The sequence below is a fragment of the Orycteropus afer genome, unplaced genomic scaffold (assembly GCF_000298275.1).
Source record: "Orycteropus afer afer isolate SDZICR_OR568_19922 unplaced genomic scaffold, OryAfe1.0 scaffold00026, whole genome shotgun sequence".
In the NCBI taxonomy this organism is placed as follows: domain Eukaryota; kingdom Metazoa; phylum Chordata; class Mammalia; order Tubulidentata; family Orycteropodidae; genus Orycteropus; species Orycteropus afer.
In genome coordinates, this window is record NW_006921613.1 from 2,529,294 (window position 1) to 2,551,808 (window position 22,515).

The 22,515-nt window shown below is 36.6% G+C and overlaps 1 protein-coding gene across 1 annotated transcript in view; it reads right to left on the reverse strand.

Moving 5' to 3' along the window:
• UNC13C (unc-13 homolog C) overlaps window positions 1-22,515 on the reverse strand; it is a 903,686-nt gene that overhangs the window by 190,487 nt on the left and 690,684 nt on the right. Inside the window, exons 23-25 of the mRNA XM_007935152.2 lie at window positions 20,784-20,861; window positions 6,788-6,876; window positions 2,116-2,265 (exon numbers count right to left, since the gene is read on the reverse strand). Coding sequence (XP_007933343.1) covers window positions 2,116-2,265; window positions 6,788-6,876; window positions 20,784-20,861 — 317 coding nt within the window. The remainder of the gene's footprint in view (window positions 1-2,115; window positions 2,266-6,787; window positions 6,877-20,783; window positions 20,862-22,515) is intronic.

Sequence of the window (22,515 nt, forward strand, 5' to 3'; positions counted from 1 at the left end):
GAAGTAGGATTGCCCAACCTTCCTTCCGAGGAGTGGCTGGTGGGTTTGAACCGCCAGCCTTCTGGTGAGCAGTCAAGTGCCTTAGGTGCTATGCTACCAGAGCTCCTAGTTGTTTGCAGTAGCAAGATGAATTAAAACTTTCTGTATATTCCACATCTTCTGCTTATAGTGTGTACAGAAACACATTCAGTTTGCCAATGATGTATCTCTAAACTATTGCCTGTTGTTGCTATTGTTGTTATGTGCCATCAAGTCAGACCCGACTCATAGCGACCCCTCCTTGGGTTTCCGAGGCAGTAGCACCTTGGCAGTAGATTGCCCAACCTTCCTTCCTAGAGTTCTAAAACAACCAGAGAAGATGGCATTCCAGTGGGAGTTTCAAGATAATCAGCATTGCTTGGCCCTGCTCTATGCTCACCATCACATTCACAATCAAATGCCAGTGTGTTTGTATTCACTCAGTTCTGTGTTATCCAGAGAAAAGAACCACATAGTAAGATAAAAACTTTGAGATTTTGTAGCAAATTATCTGGAAAGTGTACCCTGAGGAACTCACGCATGAAAAATAACTTTTATCCCTTCCTTTCTCTGTTTCCTCATATTTCTTCCTCTCTCCCTCTCTTCTTTTTTTTTTACATCCATTTGCCAACCTACCACCTCCTGCTAGCTATTTACCTATTAATTTATACAAATTTCCCACTTAGAGAAAAGAAAGACTTCATTTTTCTACCAAAAAAAAATGAAATTTAAACTATAAAAACAGTACAGTGTGGTATGATTATAAGCAAAAGGAAGTGGAATTTAAATGTTGTTGTGGTTATGTGCCATTGAGTCGGACCCAACCCATAGTGACCTCTCCTTGGGTTTCTGAGGCAGTATCACTAAGGAAGTAGATTGCCCAACCTTCCTTCCGAGGAGTGGCTGGTGGGTTTGAACAGCCAGCCTTCTGGTTAGCAGGCAAGTGCCTTATGTATGAGCCTCTCCCTATTAATTCTTTCTTGCTTTTATCTTTAAAGGAAGCTACTTTTTTCTTTTACTTATCTCTGTCCCTATAGAGTTAATTTGTCACAACAATATTAAATAAGATTATATATGTAAACTATCAGGCATAGCAGTGGTTCCTTGTTAGGGATTCACAATTATTATTTGCCTTTCTCTTCTACTTTCAGTTCTAGTTTAGGAAATAATATGCCTGTTTGCTTTAGGTCAATGCTTTTAAAATACAGATGCCTTGACCCTAACTCGAGACTTAATAAATTAGAACTCTTTAGGATAGAGATCTAGTAGAAGTATTAAACAAACAAATGAACAAAACCCTCAATTTTCTAATAAACATTTCTTCTTAGCTTCTCTTCCCACATACTCTCTTTCCCTACACTACACTGTAATATCTATGGAATGAGAGACTTTGATTTTCTTTTCCATCACAGCCCAGTATCTAGAATGAAGTCTGACATGGGTTATTGTTGTTGTTATGTGCTGTCGAGTTGGACCTGACTCATGGTAACCCCTCCTTGGGTTTCCAAGGCAGTATCACTATGGAAGTAGATTGCCCAACCTTCCTTCCGAGGAGTGGCTGGTGGGTTTGAACCACCAGCCTTCTGGTTACCAGTCAAGTACCTCTGATATGGGTGGACACTCAATAAATAGTTAGAGAAGGCTGAGTTGGGCAGCTATCTCCTTGCCTCTGAGATCAATTAGTTCTAGTCACATTTGCGCTATTCTCTTCTTCAGCAAGCTTCTGACATGAAATCAAATGTCCTCAAGACAACTCAGTCTTTCTCTATGTCCAGGACGATGCACAACAATATTTTCTGTGAGAAGCATGAAATCCTGTATTTCTCACCTCCCTCTGAATAGCAACCTCCTTAGTTACCAATATTTATTTCCTTTATATGTTTTTCCTTTTTTTTCTATGAAGTCACTCCCGATTTTTTTTTTCATTTATTAATGACTTAAAAATGCTTTGTTTTACAATGAATTAATAAACTTCTGCAGAAGTCCTTTTAGAGATGTCTTGAATAGTGGAATATATTTTTCCCTTAAAGTCATATCAGTTAACTTTATGATAATAAAGGGTAGTTAGGCAAATAGAAAAATAAGTAGAAAACTTACGTTTTGTCTAAGAAGTCCATGAGAGGTCTTAATACAATCTCCGCATCTATTGTTGCACTATTCTTGTTACTTGTGGTATTTCCATTTGCTCTCATTTGATTTAGTTCAAAACTCATTTGTTTTATGCACTCTTCGATAATGGGCCGGAAACTGAAAATAAGGAATACAAATTCTGGAATAAAAACAAACATTTATGCCTCCTTTTGCCCAAGTCTGTTTTACTTTTACCCTAATGAAATTATGATCTACACGTCAATGGACTCTGGCCCAGAGGAATCCAAATCCTAAACCAGTTGGTTGTCATCTGGCTGGATTTGCATTTGGACTTTTGTTAGGTAGTGGTTAGAGGTGATGATGGGAATAGTGGAGAAAATGAAGAAGGGGGTGGTGTTAATACTAGTGTGTGTATTGGAGGTAGTGGTGGTAGAAACCAGTGACACTACAAAAACAAAGTAAATAAAATTAGGAATTTCCAAGTAGTCAATTTACTCATTAGTTCATAAGTGATCCTTCTGATGGTTGTTACAATGACCATTGAAATAGCTACTTTCCTTTAGATTGATTCTCAAATCAATGAAATGAGGGCTGGGTAGACTGAGCAGGAGGTACAACATTCCATTTCCAAAAAATGTGAAAAGCAGTGTTCTAGAACAGATTTGTGTTGTAAACTCCAAACAGAATCAGCTCTGCGAGTGGGATCAGACACATGGCGGCAGAGTTCTCAGGGTAACAGACAGTGGCTTTCTACCTTTGAGCTTCACCCAAAGTCTTTTTCCCTTTATCAGTTTTTGGTAAATTCACTTGAAAAAGTCTTGTTTTCTATTCATTTTTTCATTGAAAAAAGGCTTTATTGATAATTACTTTAAATGAAAACAGTGCCAGCAAGTAATGATAGACTTTGTAAGCACCCAAGAAGCCAAATACTCATAGAAAAATTCATTGAAAATGTGCCTGAATTATTCATTAACTGAAACCAGCCAGTCTCTGGTACCAAAGGTATCATGCAACAGCATGTAGTAAACCAAAATACCAAAAGGCCAACTAAATGTATAAGCAGATACTCATTTAGTGGGACATGTTTTGAAAATCTACAGGACCATTTTTGTTTAATAACAGAGTAGAACTGATTTGTTTAGCATTTTTCTTATCTTTTTCTTCTCAATGAGACCAATCCACACTATAAAAATGTGGCTGCCAGATTGCCCTGTTCATCAAAGCCTGTCTCCCCCATTCTGTGAGGCTGTGAAGACTCTCTGAGCAGAGGAGGTCATTTAGATAATTCACAGCAAATGTTGAACATAGTTCCTGAGAATATCTATGTTTTGGAGGAGGCTCATAGCACAGGCTTCCTTCTGTGATGGGCTGTAAAAATAATTTGTGTTTTCATACAAGTTATCAGCCTGATTAGGGTAGAGAAGGAAGAGCTGACTTTGGTAACACAAAAAGTGGGTTGGGGTACACTGAAGCAACATCACTTAGGCCTCAGTTCTAAGGTAGCTTGGTGGCTCTGGTCAAGTTTTGCTAAAAGTTACCCTATCAGCTATTTATAGAATCATTTGATTATGGTTGTCAATATTTTGGGCAATTAATTATGGACTTAATTTTAAAGCTATAGACTGCTAATTCAAACCCTAAGAAGGGTCTGATTTCAGACTAAAATGATCGAGTGTGACTTCACAGTCTGATCATTCTGATCTCTGTGGACTTTCTACTTATCCTGTGTGGGAAATAAAGACATAACAGTGAGAATATAATAATTATTCTTTTTATAAGTAAAGCATGGAATGTGGGAGGTTTATTCCAATAATTCTAGTTTTTATTTACCTAAGTACTAAATTATTTCCTATATTTTAAAAAATAGTAATAATGAAGGAATAGGAGGTTGGTAGCCATAAGTTTCATTATCTAGGTTAATACAGCTCATGTCATAAGACAAAAACACTTCAAGTATCTCCTTAGGGGCATCACTTCTTATTTCATAACTGAGGTATGTTCAGATTTTTTTGAATTATATTTCAATCTTTGTAACCTGAATATTCTTCCCTCAAACAAAATATAACAAAGCACTTGTTCATTGGGATAATTTGGATATATTACAGAAAGTAATTGGAAAATATTCTCTGTTCATAGTCTAATTTCTATTGGTTCAGTCATCTTATTTTTAATAAACTTCTGAACACCTCCAGCTATTCCTGACTCCTTTGTATCTCATCTTTGCTAAATAATCACTAAGGCATTTGGCTAATAACCAGAAGGTTGATGGTTCAAATCCCCCAGTTACTGGGTGGGAGGAAGATGAGGCAATCTATTTCTGCCCTAGAAACCCAGTGGGAGTCATTATGAGTCAGAATCAACTCAATGGCAGTGTTTTTTTGGTTTCTTTATTCTAATTATTACCTAATTTGTGGTTAGCAGAAAGATTGTTACCATCAGTTAAACCCACTGCCATTGAGTTGATTTCAACATGTAGCAACCCCCACTGGGTTTCCAAGGCTGTAAATTTTTACGGAAGTAGATTGCCTCCTGTGGAGCAGCTGGTGAGTTTGAACTTCTCACCTTCTGGTTAGCAACCAAATGCTTTACCCACTGTGCCACCAGAGCTCCTTAGAATAAAGAGAAGCCAGCCTAAAATGGCTGAACAAAGGCTCTGTCACTTAGCATCATCCCAAGTTAGAGCCAGGGAGCCTTCAAATCTCCAGAACAGACTCTGCTTCTCTTATTCTGGATAAATAGAATCTTCAAATTGTTTCTTTACCTCCAGGTTGAGGAAGCAGAATCATTTTGGTCAGCTAACTACACAAACAGAAGGCAGAGCAATTACACTAAGTTCATTACAGCAAGGCTACATCTCGCTCAGTGACTGGCCTACAAAGGTGGGCTCCAAAAAGAGAACACTACTGGGTTAAACATAGTTATGAACACACCTCTGATACTGAAGAGGAGGCTAAGAATGGTATTTTGTTTTCACTCTGCTTTATTCCTATATTTGGGGAAGAATAGAATGTTGTTCAAGTCTTATCTTTTAAATCTGATTTTAAAAAGTGCTGTAACTAATCAATACATTTTTATTGAACATGCATCTCTTTATTACACAAGGATGTATGAGGAGTAGGGTAGAAAGAGATAGCCCCTGCTTGGGAACAATTTTTGAAGTCTCATTAGAGAACTGAACACTTTATTTAAAATAGTAAGTCAATATTTACTGAACTAATTTTTCAAGCAAATTCTGTATTAATGAACCTCTTCAAAGATATGCTTGCTTTCCTATCTAATTTAGCAATGGTTGATGAGATGATGACCTTTGCCTATAGGATCAAGATGAAGTTTCTCTAGGATGAACTTCCCTTTCATTAGAACCACACCATAGATAAGCACAATTATTTTTTAAAAATTATACACACATATACACACACATTGTTGTTGTTGTTTGCCATCAAGCCAGACCTGACTCATAGTGACCCCTCCTTGGGTTTCCGAGGTGGTATCACTACAGAAGTAGATTGCCCAGCCTCCCTTCCAAGGAGCGGCTGGTGGGTTTGAACTGCCAACCTTCTAGTTAGCAGTCAAGTGCCTTAGGCACTATGCTGCCAGAGCTCTCATTAGTAGTTTCCAAACTCCTGCTAGAGTAAGTGGTTTGTGATCAACAGCTAACCTAAAGGTTGGCCATTCAAACCCACTCAGTGACCCTGTGGAAGAAAGCCCTGGAAAACGTCTTCCATTAAGATTGTTATTGTTAGGTGCCAAGTGAGTTTCCAAATGTAGTTATCCCATGTGACAGAGTAGAATTGCCCAATAGGATTTCCTTGGCTGTGACTACTAACCAGAAGGCTGGTGATCCAAACCCACCAGCCACTCCTTGGAAGGAAGATTGGGCAATCTACTTCTGTAGAGATTCCGCCTCAGAAACCCAAGGAGGGGTTGCTATACATCGAAATTGACTTGATGGCAGTGAGCCTTTTCTTTTTTGTAATCTTTACAGAAGGAGATCACACCAGGCCTTTCTCTCTCAGAGCTGAAGAGGTTCGAACTGTCAATCTTTTGGTCAGCAGCCAAGCACTTAACCATGGTACCACCAGGGTTTCTTCCATAAATATTAAAGCCAAGAAAACCCTAAGGAGCAGTTCTCCTCTATAACACATGGGGTTGCCATGAGTCAGGGGGCTGACTTGATGGCAGCTAACAACAAAACCAAAAATCTTTATTTGTTTGGTTTAAGGTTAGGAACTCAGTTATTCTGAAGTGCAACCCCAACGACATGTGTGATGTGAACACAAATTGTACGTCTTATGTATTTTTTAAAGTTTACCACCTTTTCTTTCTCTCTTTCCATTCGTCCAACAGCTATTTTGCTAAGCTTTAGATACTGAAATAAAAATAGGAATCAGATATGAGTTTTGTCCTTAGGAGCATATTGTAAAGTGAGGAGAACAGGCAGGTAAACCAAAGAGAGAATCACGTTGGGCCACCTGACTAAAGGATGCATAAGCAGGTAGGAAGACATCTCTTATTAAGACTGTGGGGTCATGGAAGACTTTCCAGAGAAGACAGTGCTTAAACTGAGTCTTAAAGGTAGATGGATTTAGCCAGACAGAGGAGGGAAAGAGTACTGAAGGCACGATTTTTATTAACAGAAATATAACACATACTGATAATAACTACTTAGGCCACTTACCTTTCTCCATAAGTGACACTGAGTTCATCCAGAACCCCACTGAGTTTAACTTGAAGGTCTTTGAGAATAGTACTAGCTTCAGGATCTAGCTACAGAGAGATCATAAATAACATTACTTTGTAATTCTGAGAAAAATTTGCTTTGTCTTATGTGCATTTTATTATAAAGTAAACTTAAAATGATGTAACACAGGTATCCTTATTTCTTTCCTTTTTTTTTTTTTTTTTTCCCATCTTTGAAATCAAGCAAAAACACCTCCTGGTTTAGGAAACTGTAAACAAACAAGGAGTGTTCTTATACATGGAAAAAAGTGGTTGAAAGGCATAGCATGCATGTAAATAAGAGACTTCTCAAGCTAGATAGCAAAGCCTTTGTTGGTTACAGCAATGGGATGCAAGGCATGACAGGACAGCCTCCAGACACTTTGATTTCACAATTCAGAAAACGAAAACCAAACATGTTGTACATTGGTTGAATATATGTGTTACTTCAAGGTATATTTCAACCTTAAATATCCCTGTAAATAAGTCGTTGTTGTTTGCTGTCGAGTCGGCCCCAACTCATAGCGACCCCTCCTTGGGTTTCCGAGGCAGTATCATTACAGAAGTAGGATTGCCCAACCTTCCTTCCGAGGAGTGGCTGGTGGGTTTGAACTGCCAGTCTTCTGGTTAGCAGTCAATGCCTTAGGCACTATGCTACCAGAGCTCCTTGTAAATAAGTAGGCTCATTAAAAACTTTAAAATTTGTAAAACAAAACAAAGAATACTTTTGAGTACTACAATGTGTCTTAAAGGTATTTTCATATTTTCCTAACTATCGAATTAAAAGAAGAAAAAGAAATGAATTATCCAAGCATTTCAATGTTGATAGGCCTTGGCTTCATTGGGATGATAGGCTGGCTTCTCTTTGTGGATGCCACTTTGCAATTCAAAATTTAAAGTGTCACATTTTCTTTCTATTTTCCTTTAAGCATTCAACTATTTATAGCTTGTTGATAAGGTAATTGGTAAATTTGAGGACAAAAGAAAAAATAATTAGATCATGTAACCAGATGACTTATTTTAATGTGTGTTATTTTTACAATGCAAGGCTTTAAAAGCATACTTTTCTATTTTTTTGATTTCAGCCCTTAGAATAATGGTAACCAATATTACTATAAATAGAAAAAGCAAATTTATAAACACACCAAAGTATTAATTTTGAAGAGTTTATTTTCAGAGTTAAAAGTGAAGGAGCAACACAAACTTTATCTTATATCTTATAAAAATTTATCAGAATATTTTCTAACACTAAGCAAGTGTTAGAAAGTATTATTATGTACAATTTGTAGCAAGTAGACAGATCTAGGTTGCATTTATGTGACTGCAAACACTGGAATGGAAATCCAAAATCATATATGGTATCTGATACTACCAATTGTAACTAACTAATTCTTGATGTCACTTTTTACTAGAATCTAAGTGATTTCAGGATTGGTTAGTTTCTGCCCCTCTCAAGGAGAGACAGCAGGGAGTGATTCTGTTGGACTCTTTTTTTTTTTTCTGTCCCCATCATCAGTTAGGCTCACAGTACTTATCCTCAGATACTCAGGTCATCACACAGATAGATACTGCTCTGTTGTTGTTTGCCAACTGCCAACTAGTAGAGAATCCTATGTTATAGGATAGAATTTCTCCAGGGATTGAAAAATTGGAATATTCTTGAGACTTTCTGACAGCTCCATTCAGCTACAACCATTTGTGGAGCAGCGATTCATAAGGACAATTAGTACTTAAAAAAAAAAAAAAAAAAGACCAGAGATTGATAGGCATTTAACACAATTAGCCTAACAGACCATAATTCCCCAGTGCTTAACTGAGAAAATATATGCATACTGCCCATCCCCAGTTTTAGAGAACTATATAGGCTGGATGTTTTTCACTTCTTTTTCTAGTTATTTCCCTAGTGTGAATTTTAACTTGATTTTGCTTGCATAAAACTGCTGGGGAATGAGGAAGGAGAGACAAAATCCTCCTATCTGGTTTTCTTCAGGTTCCTTGGAGAATGCTGTGGAGGTATTAAGAGGTAGTTCTCCACCCACACATCTACCACTTCTGAGAAAATGGATCGGGGAGTAGGTTTTTCTTCCAGAAATGATTTTGCTTCCATTTAAAATGCATATTTCATTCTCCTATTATTTGATATATATAGTGTACATTGTTTGTTCACCTATTAAGATAATGATTTTAAAGTCTCACACAAAACTGGCTAGATAGGTCATTTGGATGACATTTTGTTATTTTCTTATGAAAATATTTTAGTACACCTGAGGTATTTTGTGAATGGAAATTTCTTATCAAATAATTGGTTATTCCTTGAAAATCTGAAACTGTCAAACTACATCAAATTTAAACACTGGATGACAGTTTTCATTTCTTGATAGAACTAGGTGCTTCCAACAAGGGGCAAACAGAATGCCTCTGCCTCTCCTGTAACCAGGCCAAAATTTTTAGTACTACTAGTGCTTAATATTTATTTGCTTCAAACTATACCATTGAAATAGGTGTAGGAATTTTGAGACCAATATGGATATGTAGTGGTGTAGTTCCTAAGGCATTTGACTGCTAATCAGAAGGCTGGCAGTTCAAACCCACTAGCTACTCCTCGGAAGGAAGACTGGGTGATCTACTTCTGTAGAGATACCACCTTGGAAACCCAAGGATGGGTCGCTATGAGTTGAATTAACTTGACAGTGGCGAGTTTGGTTTTTTATTTGGTTTATTTCTCGCTGTGGCAAATTACAGCTCTCTTGCAAAAATGAGAATTAAGTGACATAAATACCATACTTATCTAATTATAAAACAGTATCTTTAGGCAGAAAAATGACAAATTCTGTAATTCTTCTGCCTTTCCTGCCCAGCAAATCTTTACTCCAGCAAACTCTCTAAAGTGTTTAAAAAAAAAAAAAAAAAAAGGATTTGATTTCATTGCCTAAATCATAAATGACATGTTTTATAAATTATAGGCCACTTTGGAAAGGCATATAGCTATACATTTTTTCCCCAAAAAAGATTTAAAACTAATTTAGCTCCATAAGTAATATGACACAAATTTAATTCGTATTATTTTGGTATTGCTATGCAGAGTTAAGGGAGCTCTGGTAGCGTAGTGCCTAAGGCACTTGACTGCTAACCAGAAGGCTGGCAGTTCAAACCCACCAGCCACTCCTCCTCGGAAGGAAGGTTGGGCAATCTACTTCCGTAGTGATACTGCCTCAGAAACCCAAGGAGGCATCGCTATGAGTCGGGTCTGATTCAATGGCACATAACAACAACAATATGCAGAGTTAAAAGCAAAAAGAAGAAAGTATTGTAAGCATTAAGAGTCACAATTAGTAAGCTTATCTTAAATTAGAAAGTGAATATTTATAACTGAACAATTTAACTGACTAGCACAAAATAATAAATAAAATAAATAGTATTTGTAAAGAAGGGCATACTCAATAAAAATTTAGAAATACTGAGTCATATTTGGAATTTACAGTAGTACTTTCAAAGTAGATTTTATCCACATTCCACAAAATGTTTGGGAATTCCAAAACCTTGGCTGGTCACGTGTGGTTCTAATGATCAGAATGAACTAAATATAGTTACAAATAGATGGTGTCTGAGCTTTTATACATTTGAGATACTTTGCACCAATGAGTTCTGGTAACATAATTAACTGGAATGATAGCTAGCAGGCAAGTCATCATGTAGGTTATTTTTTTCTTAAGGGTCACTTATACTTTTCCTTTAAAAAAAAAAAAAAAAAACTATTCACTTATCACGTCCTCTTGAAAATCTTCCCCCAAAATGTCATTTACACAGTTAGTAGCTCTACTGACTGCACTAACTGTACTTGTTACTGTGTATATAATGTTCTTTTAGAAGTCTGCTTCTTCCACAGAATTCTACCTTACCTAACTTTTTATCCTGGGTATTTGTGCCATTGCCTTGTGTATCTAGGTGTTTATCAAATGTTTGAAGAAGGAAATGACAATAAAAAGAAGCATGAAAGAATCCCTTCAAACACACAGTCTAAAATCTAGAATATGCCTTCTGTTTGGACTAGTATCTTGTATTGAATATTAAAAGAATACTTTTGGATTTGAAATCTTCCATTCTTTTAGCAAACATATGTCCTGGAGTTTCCAAGATACTTTTGATTACAAATATTTTTTATCACTGCCAGACCATGTCTGGTCATATCCTGACATTTCTTTGGTTTAGAAAATATGGTCACCATACCCACTGTGCATGTCTCCCCCCCCCCCCGCCCAGCAGAATATTTTTCCCTAAAGGACCTAAAAGGAATGCATGTTATTGTTAAACCAACCATCAAGCTGTTACTAGAGATATAACTTGTGGGAAAGGGACATTTAAACTCCTCAGACACTAACACTCTCAAAATCTAAAGACTTTATATGGAAGACATTAATGATCTTTAGTGTGAATTTAATTCCTTTTCCAGAATGTTCATTATTACTTTAATTCCTTAATCTTTTATACTATGCTCCTTTCCCTCATGTTTGGTTCATCTTCAATGAAGCTACATTATATGCTCTGTTAAAGAAATGAATATCAAGGAGAAAGATCACCCCCTTGTCCTTGTATCCACATGATCCAAAATTTGATCAACTGTTTGGTGGGATCATGCCCTCTTCAAGATTATTGTGAGCATTACAACTATTTCTATGCAAAAGGAAGCCTCATGTCCAAGAAAAATGTGGTTTTAAGTTTTTGGTTCCTACTTCTACATTTTGTTAATCAGTTATACCTTTCCCTCCATCTTTTATCCTCTGTCATTATTTTTATTATCCTATCTTATAAATATGCTCAAATAACACTTATACTAAAATAAAAAAAAATAAAAATAAAAACTCACTTATTTGGAAATATCTTCTCATCAATATCTACTTAATATCTTGTATACTCTTTACCTTCAAACTTCTTATAACAACAAAACCATATGCCTTCACATTCTTATCTGCTAAACACTCATTAATCCTTTATAGTGTGGCTTCTGCTCTTGATATTGCATTGAAATGGTTCACATACAGGTCACTAATGCTCTAATTATTAATCACCAAATCCAATGACCTTATTTATCCTACTCAGCCTTCATTGATACTGTTGTTTACTCTAATTTTTAAGTTCTTTTTTCTTCTCTACAGACTAACTTCTCCTAGTTCTTCTCCTTCTCTGACCATGACTGTTTATCCCCTTTCATTTCTTTGCCTTTGCATACTACTTTAGTCTTTCAATTTTCCCTTCCCAATAACTTTGTCTTTTTGCTCTGTATTCTCTCCTTGAACAATCTAATTTCCAGCTGATGGCCTCAACTTGCCACCTATAGGCTAATGCTTCCCAAACCCATAATCTATAGCTTTTTCAGCATGCCTGAGCATCATGTGCCTATTAGACTTTTCCACTTGATGGGCCACAAGTAAAAAACTGAACCTATTACCTACCCAGCCTTAATTTATTTATCTTTGATTTGGCTAATGGCACACAATTGTTCAAGCCAGAATGTCAGTCATCTTAGACTTCTGTCTTCTTCAAATCCACATTCATTTGGGTGACAAAAATTACTGATAATCTCTCTTAAATGTTTTTCCATCTGTGTGGTCCTCTTCATTTCCACAATCCTGATGCAGAATGTTTTCATCCAGACCATTACAATCATCTCCAAATAATTTTTTTGTTTCCTGTTTCCCTTCTTCTATTCCATTCTCCTAAACATTCCCAGGACAATAAAGCCCAAATCTGACCCTGACAACTGCTGACTCCTTTAGCTGGCTTTCAAACAGGGATCTGCTTCAAACAATTTCTCATAACCTTGTCTGGGCTCTTGCTATTCTTTTTATTTTGAAAAGATGAGTTTTGTCCAACCCCTGTACTTAACCAGAATTTACTCATCCTAGAAAGCATAGCTCAAATTAAAATTCCTGATTAGGAAATCAGTGAAAATTCCCTAGTGAATCCAGCGTACTCTCCCTAAAATGTCCTAAATCACATTGAAGAGCTATGACTGCTCATACTGGATACTCTGGTTATGTTAGGATGAAAGAATAGAGAGTTCTCTCTACTGGGAACAATGTGCACCATTGCTACCAATGCTGCTCCCACCCGTTTTTAAAAATTCTTCTTAAGAAGGATCCTCCCCTCAAAAAACTTATGTTATCATTTTTAGGTACAGACTATGGCATTTTTCTCATCCTATTCAAATTAACATGAACTGTTATGGTAGAGATATCAGTTATATAAATTCATGCTTCTAACCACTTGGTTTCAAAAAATTGAAAAATGTAAGTAGTTGTTTCCTATTCCAGGCAGTAAATCCAACTGTCATTGTGCTTCAGATCAACTTACTGCCTTAAGTTAGGTTTTCAGCCTAGATAAGTAAAGATGAAAAAAAAAAAAAAAGACTGCTTTATCTTTTATAACACTCTAAATGTAATTTTGAGTTAGTAAATATATAGCCAAATTTTGGACTTTTCTATTTCTCTAATAAATTTTTTTTGAATTAAGTAAGCCTTCAAGTCTTCTATAATGATTTCCTTTAAACTTTTTTTTTTAACTTTCCCACCCACAACATACACACTATTCTTCTACTTTATGCATTATTAACAAGTTTGTCCTTATAATCACACAATTTTGAATTAGAATGAACTTCAGAAATCCTGTAGGTTCAACTCTTTTTTACAGGTGGGAAAAATCAGGTCCTAGATAATAATGCTATGCTCTTGGAGTCACGTGGGGAGTGAAAAGTGGCACTCTAAGAAGCTATATTCGTTTAAGAAATTTGTTCCTGAAAACTTTCATGTAAAAAATAAATAAAAATAAAATCCCAAAGTATGATAACCTGACTGCAAAGGAATTTGGGCTTATTAGCTCCATCTATTGACTGACTTACTGAATCTGGACAGGATAATGACAAGGCAGGAATCATAGACATGAGAGACAGAATTTTTGCTCAGAATTTTATTCTGTACAAATTGCCTTCTTGCCCTGTCCCGACCTGCCTTTCCCATTCTGCTGGTCACACTACTGCATCCATCTCTGGAAGAATGAACCAGTGTATTATAGTGTGGATATTGTCTGTTCAATTCAACTGAATTCAGCACTTGTTGAGTATCAAACGATGGGAACAGAATTCTCTCAGTGAACCATTATTTGCATGAGGTACCCGAATAACACTCTGCCAAATGTGAAGAGGGGGGATTGGCTAAAGAAGCAAGTTTCACTAATGACTACGCTGAGCTTTCTTTCTTCTTCTTCTTCTTCTTTTTTTTTTTTTAAATTTAAAGCAGGCTTAAATGATCAAAGAGGATCACAACAGGGGAACAGGACAGGTTTATTATAGAAAATGGCAGTTTAAGTAAAACTGTTTTTCTGTCCCTTCTGGCTATGACTTGTATCTTCTCTCCTTTTCTTCAGGGTCAGAGAAGGGTTAGATGAAAAAATACTTGGTGGTAAGTGGGTGACCCTGTGAGCTCTCTAGAAAGCTCCAAGGAATAAGGTTAACAAGTAGCCTCTTCCTGAGACTGTGTTTCATTTTGACATGGATTGGCAGCCCAGAAACCTCTCAGTCTCCTCAGTAGCACCTTCTCTTAATTTCACAAGATGAATTTCACAGTTAGCTGAACTTTAGGTGGTGATAGTGCTGGACTCTTAATCGTATTTATTAAATCAACTCAAGGCTATTTGCTGTTCTCGCCCTTATTGTTCTCTTAATTTTCTATTAAGTCCAATTTGTTAACTCTAATTGCAGAGGTGGATAGGAGAAAAGAGAAACTAGGCAATAACTCTCTATATGCTGCCAAATAATGGGCTAGTATGTTAAATGTTCAATCCGGCTTGTCATCTGGTGCCATGAAACTAAAAATAACTGGTTGCTTTTACTGAATGCAGCCAAATGTCCTCTCTTCTTTGAGTTTTATTTACACAACATAAGGCCATAGGCTTAAGCTTATTCTTGGAATTGTTGCAAGATAAGATATAACAATTGTAACTTGCATTTGAAGGATATTTTAGAGTTTAGAAAGTGTTGCATTTGTGTGTGTGCATTCCTTCCTTCCTTCCAAAACTATCTTTTTAATGGTTCTGATTTCCTTGATAAACTCTAATTTCTTGGAAGTGGGGTCTGCATCTTGGTAATTATAGTATCTCCAGTCTCTAGTAAAATCCAAGGCTCATAACAAGGACTCAAAAAGTAAGTATTTGTTGACTGAATCAATGAAGGAATGAATTCTGTCTTCATGTTCCATGTGCTCTAACCTCTGTTTTCCACAGGGGATGCCTACCCTAATGGGAAGAAATGGTAGTGGTCTATATGGCTTCTGAATCTCTCTTTCAGTAGTCAATAGGAGGTATTTCTGTTCTATTTGTTGTTGATTTACAAGGTCTATGTTGTTAAAATTCTTGCCTTCTATATGGGAGACCACTAACCAGAAGGCTGGAAGTTCAAACCCACCAGTCACTCCTCAGAAGCAAGGTTGGGCAATCTACTTCTGCAGCGATACCACATTGGAAACCCAAGGAGGGATCACTATGAGTCAGGTCCGACTTGATGGCACAAAACAACATATGGGAGACCTATGTTTGATTCTTGCCCAATGCACTTCATGTGCAGCCACTGTTCATCTGTCACTGGAGGCTTTTAAGTTGGTACGATGCTTAACAGGTTTCAGTGGATTCCAGACTAGGAAGAAAGGCCTAGAAATTTACTTCTAAAATATCAGCCACTGAAAGCCATACACAGCACAGTTATACTCTGACATACATGTCAGCAGGTTGGTTGGTTGTCCAGATAGTTCTGATGCACGCTAAAGTCCAGGAACTGCTGGGCAATACTGCCTTTGAAACAGTGACCTTCAATATTCTTTTATTCCAGCAAGTATCAAAATAGTACCAAGAGAAAAAATGATAGACAATATTCCTTTCCTCTCTGGTCAGGGGGTTGGTGAGCTAATGACCAAGTCCATGTGGCTAATAGATTATATAATGAATTTCAGTGAGCTACCTGAGCATACTTTGGGTACCTAGATGCAATTTTTAATTGACATATCAAATTAATCTTTAAAATATGAAAAGGGATGTCGAGATGCATCTCTGAAACAAAAGAGTGAGTTGTATTAAGTTGTTCACTAAAACATGCACATTTTTAGAAGAGGTGGAGTTATGTTCCCGATTCCTTGGCCATATTCATCCTGGACATGTGTGAAATTTACTGTCACAAGGATATTTACCATACTGAAATAATTAGGAGTGCTCAATCCTTTTCTGAGACATAGCAATAAAAATAGCCTTATCATTATACCTAATTGGTCTGTTCTGTGATCATCCAAAAGAGATAATTTAGCTGAACAAGCAGAGCCCCTTTATCCCCAGGTGTTTTAATAATAGCTAAACTTTAGAAATTGAAGTACTGTCAATAGGTTAGCAGGCGGAAGGATAACTATGGATTATACTATTCAAGGTATTTGTACCAATACAATATTGTGAATGAGTAATGTCTCTTCTGCTTACATACATAGCACAGTCATAATTCTATCAAATTCATGACAATTCAGATGCTGTAGAATTTTCTAACAATTATCTTATAAATTTCTGAAGAGAAGTTAAATTTTGGGTGATTTGGTTTTCTTTTAATGTGCCTGTGCAAATTAGATTGCAGATCAAAGAAGTATAACCAAGACCTTTCCATAGGCTGTAGCAATATCTTTACATTGTAAAATAAATAGAGTAGGTATTTACTTATAATTGATGCATACTGAATTATATTCATGAAACAATTAGGCTATTTAAAAAACAAACCAAAATGCATTTGTTTTACAGTTGAACTTTTTGAGTTATTACAATCATTGATGGAGGAAAATTATTACATGGCATCCTAATCATCATTTGGCTGTTACTGTGGTATAAAAGGATAATATAGAATGAGGATTATGTTCTAAATAATTTAACTTCTATCTCAAGTCAGTCCATAACATGGGTTGACAAGTTTACCTACTTTAGTACTGTGATTCCCAAAATTGTATGGACATAAAAATCATCTTTTTAGAAAAAAAAATTCTTGGTGTTTCATCATTAAAGGCTGCATTTGTTTTATGGATAGTGTGACACATTTATTTATTTTTTTGTTCTCTAGAGGAGTCAGGGTTATTTTGCCAAAACATACTCTTAATTTGTACATAAGGATGTGTTTTGGAAAATCACTTTATAAGAGAAGAAATTCAGTGGTTTTCTTTACTCCTTTGATTCTAACTAGGCACTGGAAAATAACAACAGACAGGATACTGTGTGCGCAGTCATGAACAGTGACAACTTTTGGAGCCATTGTCATCAACATGACCTTCTAATTGTCATAGTGTTTGGCAGGCAATGTTTCCAGCTTGGACTCAATATATATAGAGAATCTTTTCTCCGCAAGGGTTTTTATACTCCTGAGTCCAGAGGGCAGAGAGGCTGATCCTGCAAAGAATGAACAGCTGCCCAAAATAGTTGTTGGATTAGAGTGGAAGAGAGCTAGAGTAGCATGCAGCCATGCCTGCAAGTGGCATTACAGGCAAGCAATGCTGTTGTTAGAAGCCAAACATCGATACATGGCATCAACAACCATTTTGAGCAAGTACACAAGCAATGATTTGCTAATTAGGTCTTTGTGGCAAGAAGTACACATCCCAGCACAGATGTTTGGGAACAAAATAGTAAGAAACTCCTAAAAGAAGAGTAAGATCTAGGCAAGAAAGTTTCCCTTATCAATACAAATTATGGTTTTATAACCAATTCCACTGTGAGGAAGAAACTGAGAATTGGCATTCAAACCCATGACTCATTGCCAGCAAGTGGATTCTGACTCATAGCAGCTGTATAGGACAGAGTAGCACATAAGAGTTTCCTGGGCTGTAAATCCTAATGGAAGCAGACGGCCATGTTTCTCCTGTGGAACAGCTGGTGGGTTTAAACTGACAACTTGCTGGTTAGCAGCTGGGCATTTAACCACTTCAACATCTGGGCTTCTAGGAATTTACATTAGTACATATCATATAACCTTAAGAAGGGACTGGTCTCTGGAGAAGGACATCATGCTTGGAAAAAGTGGAAAGCAAAAAACGGGAAGACCCTCAGTAAGACAGACTGACAGAGACTGCAACTATAGGCTCAAACATAGCAATGATTCTGAGGATGGCACAGGGCCAGTGTTTCCTTCTATTGTACATAGGGTCGCTATGAGTCAGAACCAACTTGATGGCACCTAATAACAACATATAACCTTCAAAAGCCACTGAATGGCTGTTTATCAAATCAAGGGAAAATTTTGTCATTCTCAACAAAGTCATTTTTCATCTTCATAAAAGCTCACAGTTAAGGGCTCCACTTAGATAGTGCCATATAAATAGATAATGGAATAGGAAGGCCTCTATATAACTAGTATTTTGAGATTCTTGTGCCTATAGGAGGCTGAGAGCAACCAGCATGATTTTTGGTTAATGAAGCTTATTTCTGTCTTGGAGGTTGCATGCTACACTCAGATGTGGGTTACTTGGGTTCAGGTTTTCTTCTTCCTGGCACTCCATCAACCGTATACCAATGTTGACTGGATCTACCTAAAGATTTTAGTATCAGAAGATAAGAGTCTAAAGTGGAAAGGAGTAAGAGAAAAGAAATTGCATGTAAGGAGAGGCAGGTGTTTATAGACGAGGGCAAGGAAGGAGAGGTGGAAAGGGAGAGAAATATTTAAATGAAGGAAAAGAAAGTAATTAGGGTCAATGACATCCCTCTAGGAAATTGCACTGTTAAAAACTAGACATTCATTTATTTGATTTTCCCCTTTCAATTATGCATGAAGCATTTAGCAAATAGACATGTCAAAAGGGATATAGAGAGAAGGTACCATATATACTATTCTGCCTTCATTACATTCTCTATTAAGAATGGTTCCATGATTTTGCCATGTACCTGAAACCAAATTTGTAATGTGAAACTTGCACATTTCAAATTGGCAATTTTATCTGAAACAGGAAGTCTATTTTTGTTTTATTTGTTAGGTGGCAGGTGGCTTAAGTCGCAAAGTTTCTCTTAAGCACAGATCTGATTTATCTCACTGTAATATATTTTCTTATTTGTCTGGTTAATATTCAGCTCAGTGGCAGAGTATACACACTAGAGTTCAACCACAGAGTAGTAACGAGATCATAGTAACATTAGGAGAGAGTCTGGAAAGATGGCACTTTAAATATAACTTCATCCTTAAATGATATGTGGTATTTAAAATTCACTGAAAGGTGATAGGATTTCCCACAAGAAATCTATAATTTATTAAATGCTTTTCCAAACAGTAAGTGGATTTAAAGTCTGAATATAAAACATCACTAAATCTAAAGAGGGAATCTCACAGTTACAATCCCCGGTTGCTTGTTCTTACCTAATTAAGTAGAAGAATTCGAAAAAAATGAGATTGATGCCCTCAAACTTTGCAAAAAAGCATGAATATGCTTTGGGGAATGGAGTCTTATTTTACACAAATTAAACAGACTGCAGTCAAAGCACAGCACATAAAAGTTCATTTTTAAGCTTTGTACCATCACACATGTATTTAGTGCTTCTGAATTGTAGGATGCTTAATAGCAAATCCATTTTTTGAAAGGCAGAGATTTGAGGAAAATGAAATAGATACTGAGGGGAAATGTATAAATACCTCTTTGGGTTATAAGCAACATCACATGTGAACAGGCCAAAAATCTTAAAAGAAGCATTTGATGCCTTATACATTTAGAAATAAAAAGGATCTTTACTTTGAAATCCAACCTAGGTTTACATATATCACATACACTTACCATAATAAGCAATAATGTAAGTAAATCTGAAACAGAAATACTCCCACATTCTTGACATAGCCACCCTTGAAATCACTGTTTTAATGGGATGAGGGAGGAAAATGGGCAGGTGTTTGCTGGGAGAACCTCTGCTCCATATTCCTCCCTCTGTGTACCATCCTTAGTCCTCAATTTCCCAGGTGCACACTTGGGTTTGTGTCAAAGACAAGACCTGAGGCAGGCAGAAGGAGGTAGATGCACAGCTGATATTTAACTGTTTGCCTGATCCAAACAAGCAACTGAGAATTAGTAGGAAGTGCCACGGTCTTCAGGTTTAGAGGATAAAAAATCAAAACAGCCAGGAAGAGGGTAAGATGCTTACTATCACAAACCTCATAAAAGAATCTTTCTCCTTCCTTCTTCTGCTCATGGAATTGCAAGTCAAAGATGTGGGATAAAGACACAACACATTACAGACACAGTGCACAACACGTTGTTGACAAGAGATTTTTTAGATGCGAACAATAAAACCATGGGTTCACCAAAAACCACTAGCACCACAAAGCATATTTCAGAACAAACATCAATATCAAGCTGACATTATATAATACAGTTAAAAACACTGACAATTTGTAGAATATTACAGATCATTAACCAAAACAAAACCAAACTCACTGCTGTCGAGTCGGATCTGACTCACAGCAACCCCTCTTGGGTTTCTGAGGCAGTGTCGTTACAGAAGCAGATTGCCCAATCTTCCTTCCGAGGAGTGGTTGGTGGGTTTGAACCACCAGCCTTCTGGTTAGCAGTCATATGCCTTAGGCACTACACCACCAGAGCTTCTATGTATATTTAATCAGGTATATATGAACATATATATATATATCCATAGACATATATGCACACACACTCACACACATTCATAATAAAAAGCCATTGACTATCTTTTTCCCCCATCCATACTTCTAATGTATTTATTACGCTGAAGTGGATAATATCACCTTAGTTGTTAAAGGGATTTCAGGTTATTATCATTGCCTGTATATAGTTAAACCATGTAAAAACATAATTAACATACTCTTCATAACAAAGAGATATGCTGCTAATGGTCTCCAAGCAGGTGTTTAGCAAACCCAAGGGTAAAAATATACCCACCTCTTTCCCTCCCATGGATTCAAACATTTTTTCCAGCTGGACTCGCAATTGTTGAATATTGTTCATCAAGATACAGGGCTTTAAACAAAGCAGAGAGAGGGGGGAGAAAAAGGTGTGAGAAACTTTTATACATTAATTACCGAATAAGTTTTACTTAAAAGTGGTAATATACAGTTATTACTAAAGTCTTGTGTTTGGCAAATATAATCATTCTGCTATATGGTTCTTAACAGCTATGGATAGAAGAGGATAATTTAATGGCAGCTTTGCAGAATGAAATTTAGTAACATATTCAGACAATAAACCAGAAGACACTTGCTACTAAAGTTTCTTTTATCCATAACATTGGGGCATTCATACTTAGAAAATAATCAAATCTTGTTTTTAAAGATCCAGTTTAGGAAAAAACAGTTCAAATTCTTTGTTATTACCCTGAGTTTTAAAACCCAAAATATTATCTGCACTTTAACAACTTCCAAACAAACCGAAATAAAAACACCTTTCATTGTCTTTGGCTATAGAATAAAGTTCACAAGCTGACTGGGGTCAAAGCTCTCCAGTATTTGGCTCCTATCTACATTTCCCTTTGTATCTTCCTATCCTGCCTCAGGACAATGCTCCAGCCGTGAAGTTCCAAGCAGTTTATTCCCCAGGCACCTTGTGCTTTCCAGACTCCACTCCTCAGCTTGCAGTGTGAACTCTTCAGTTGAATCACCTTCTCTGCCTATTCAAATCTCATCCATCTTTCTGAGTAGAGCCTTCTCTTAGATTTTACCCTTTTACCATCATGCACTTGGCATTTGTTTTTCATTCCTTTATATTTGAGTTATTTTTCCACTCTGACACCAGTTGACTTAAATGTACTGCACATGTTGCTGTATCTTCTTCTGCTGCCTCTTACTCAGACTACTGCATTACACAGTTAAAAAACATTTCTTGATTTGTTGTTTTCAAAGAGGAAGAAACATAGCAATAACAAAAATGTAAAGCTTTGTGATAAGACGACATGTAGATGAGAATTTAGAATAGTAGGAGTTAATTTATAATTGGAAAATAGAATTCAGAATATTTATACAATCATTTAATATTTGCTGTACAATGATTCCAAAAGATCAGATTGGAGAGGAGGTGAAGGCAAATGAAGTAAAATAGACATATATTCCAGTTCCCAGGAAATTAGTCAATAATGAATTAGAGACCAAAATCCAACACCAAACCCACTGCCATTGAGTCTAATTTGACTCATGACTTCCGTTCGGTTTCCAAGGCTATAAATCTTTAGGGAAGTACATTGTCTCATCTTCTTCCCACAGAGCAGCTAATGGGTTTGAACTGACAACCTTCCAGTAAGCAGCCAAATGCCTTACCCATTATGCCAAAAGAATGAGACAGGCAAAGGAGTTACTGAACATCAGAAAGGTGTTAGCTCTCACCAGTGGAAAGATCTCATTATTACTTTAATCACATCATTGACCTTTTAAAAAACTTCCTGCTTCTTAAAGTGACCCTTTCCTAACTTCAGCTTAAAAAAAAGTAAAATAAAATAAGCTTTTATTCTGTTCTCTTGATTCCAGCCCCTTAAATGGTCTTTTATTGTTAGCCATTGTAAAAACGACAAGGAGGCCACATGTTCTGACCTCCTCTAACCTTACAAGGGGAAGGCAGGATTACCAGCAGTAACCCAAGGCCTGTTACTGCAAGGCCAAACATGCTGCCTCCCTCCAGCCCTTTC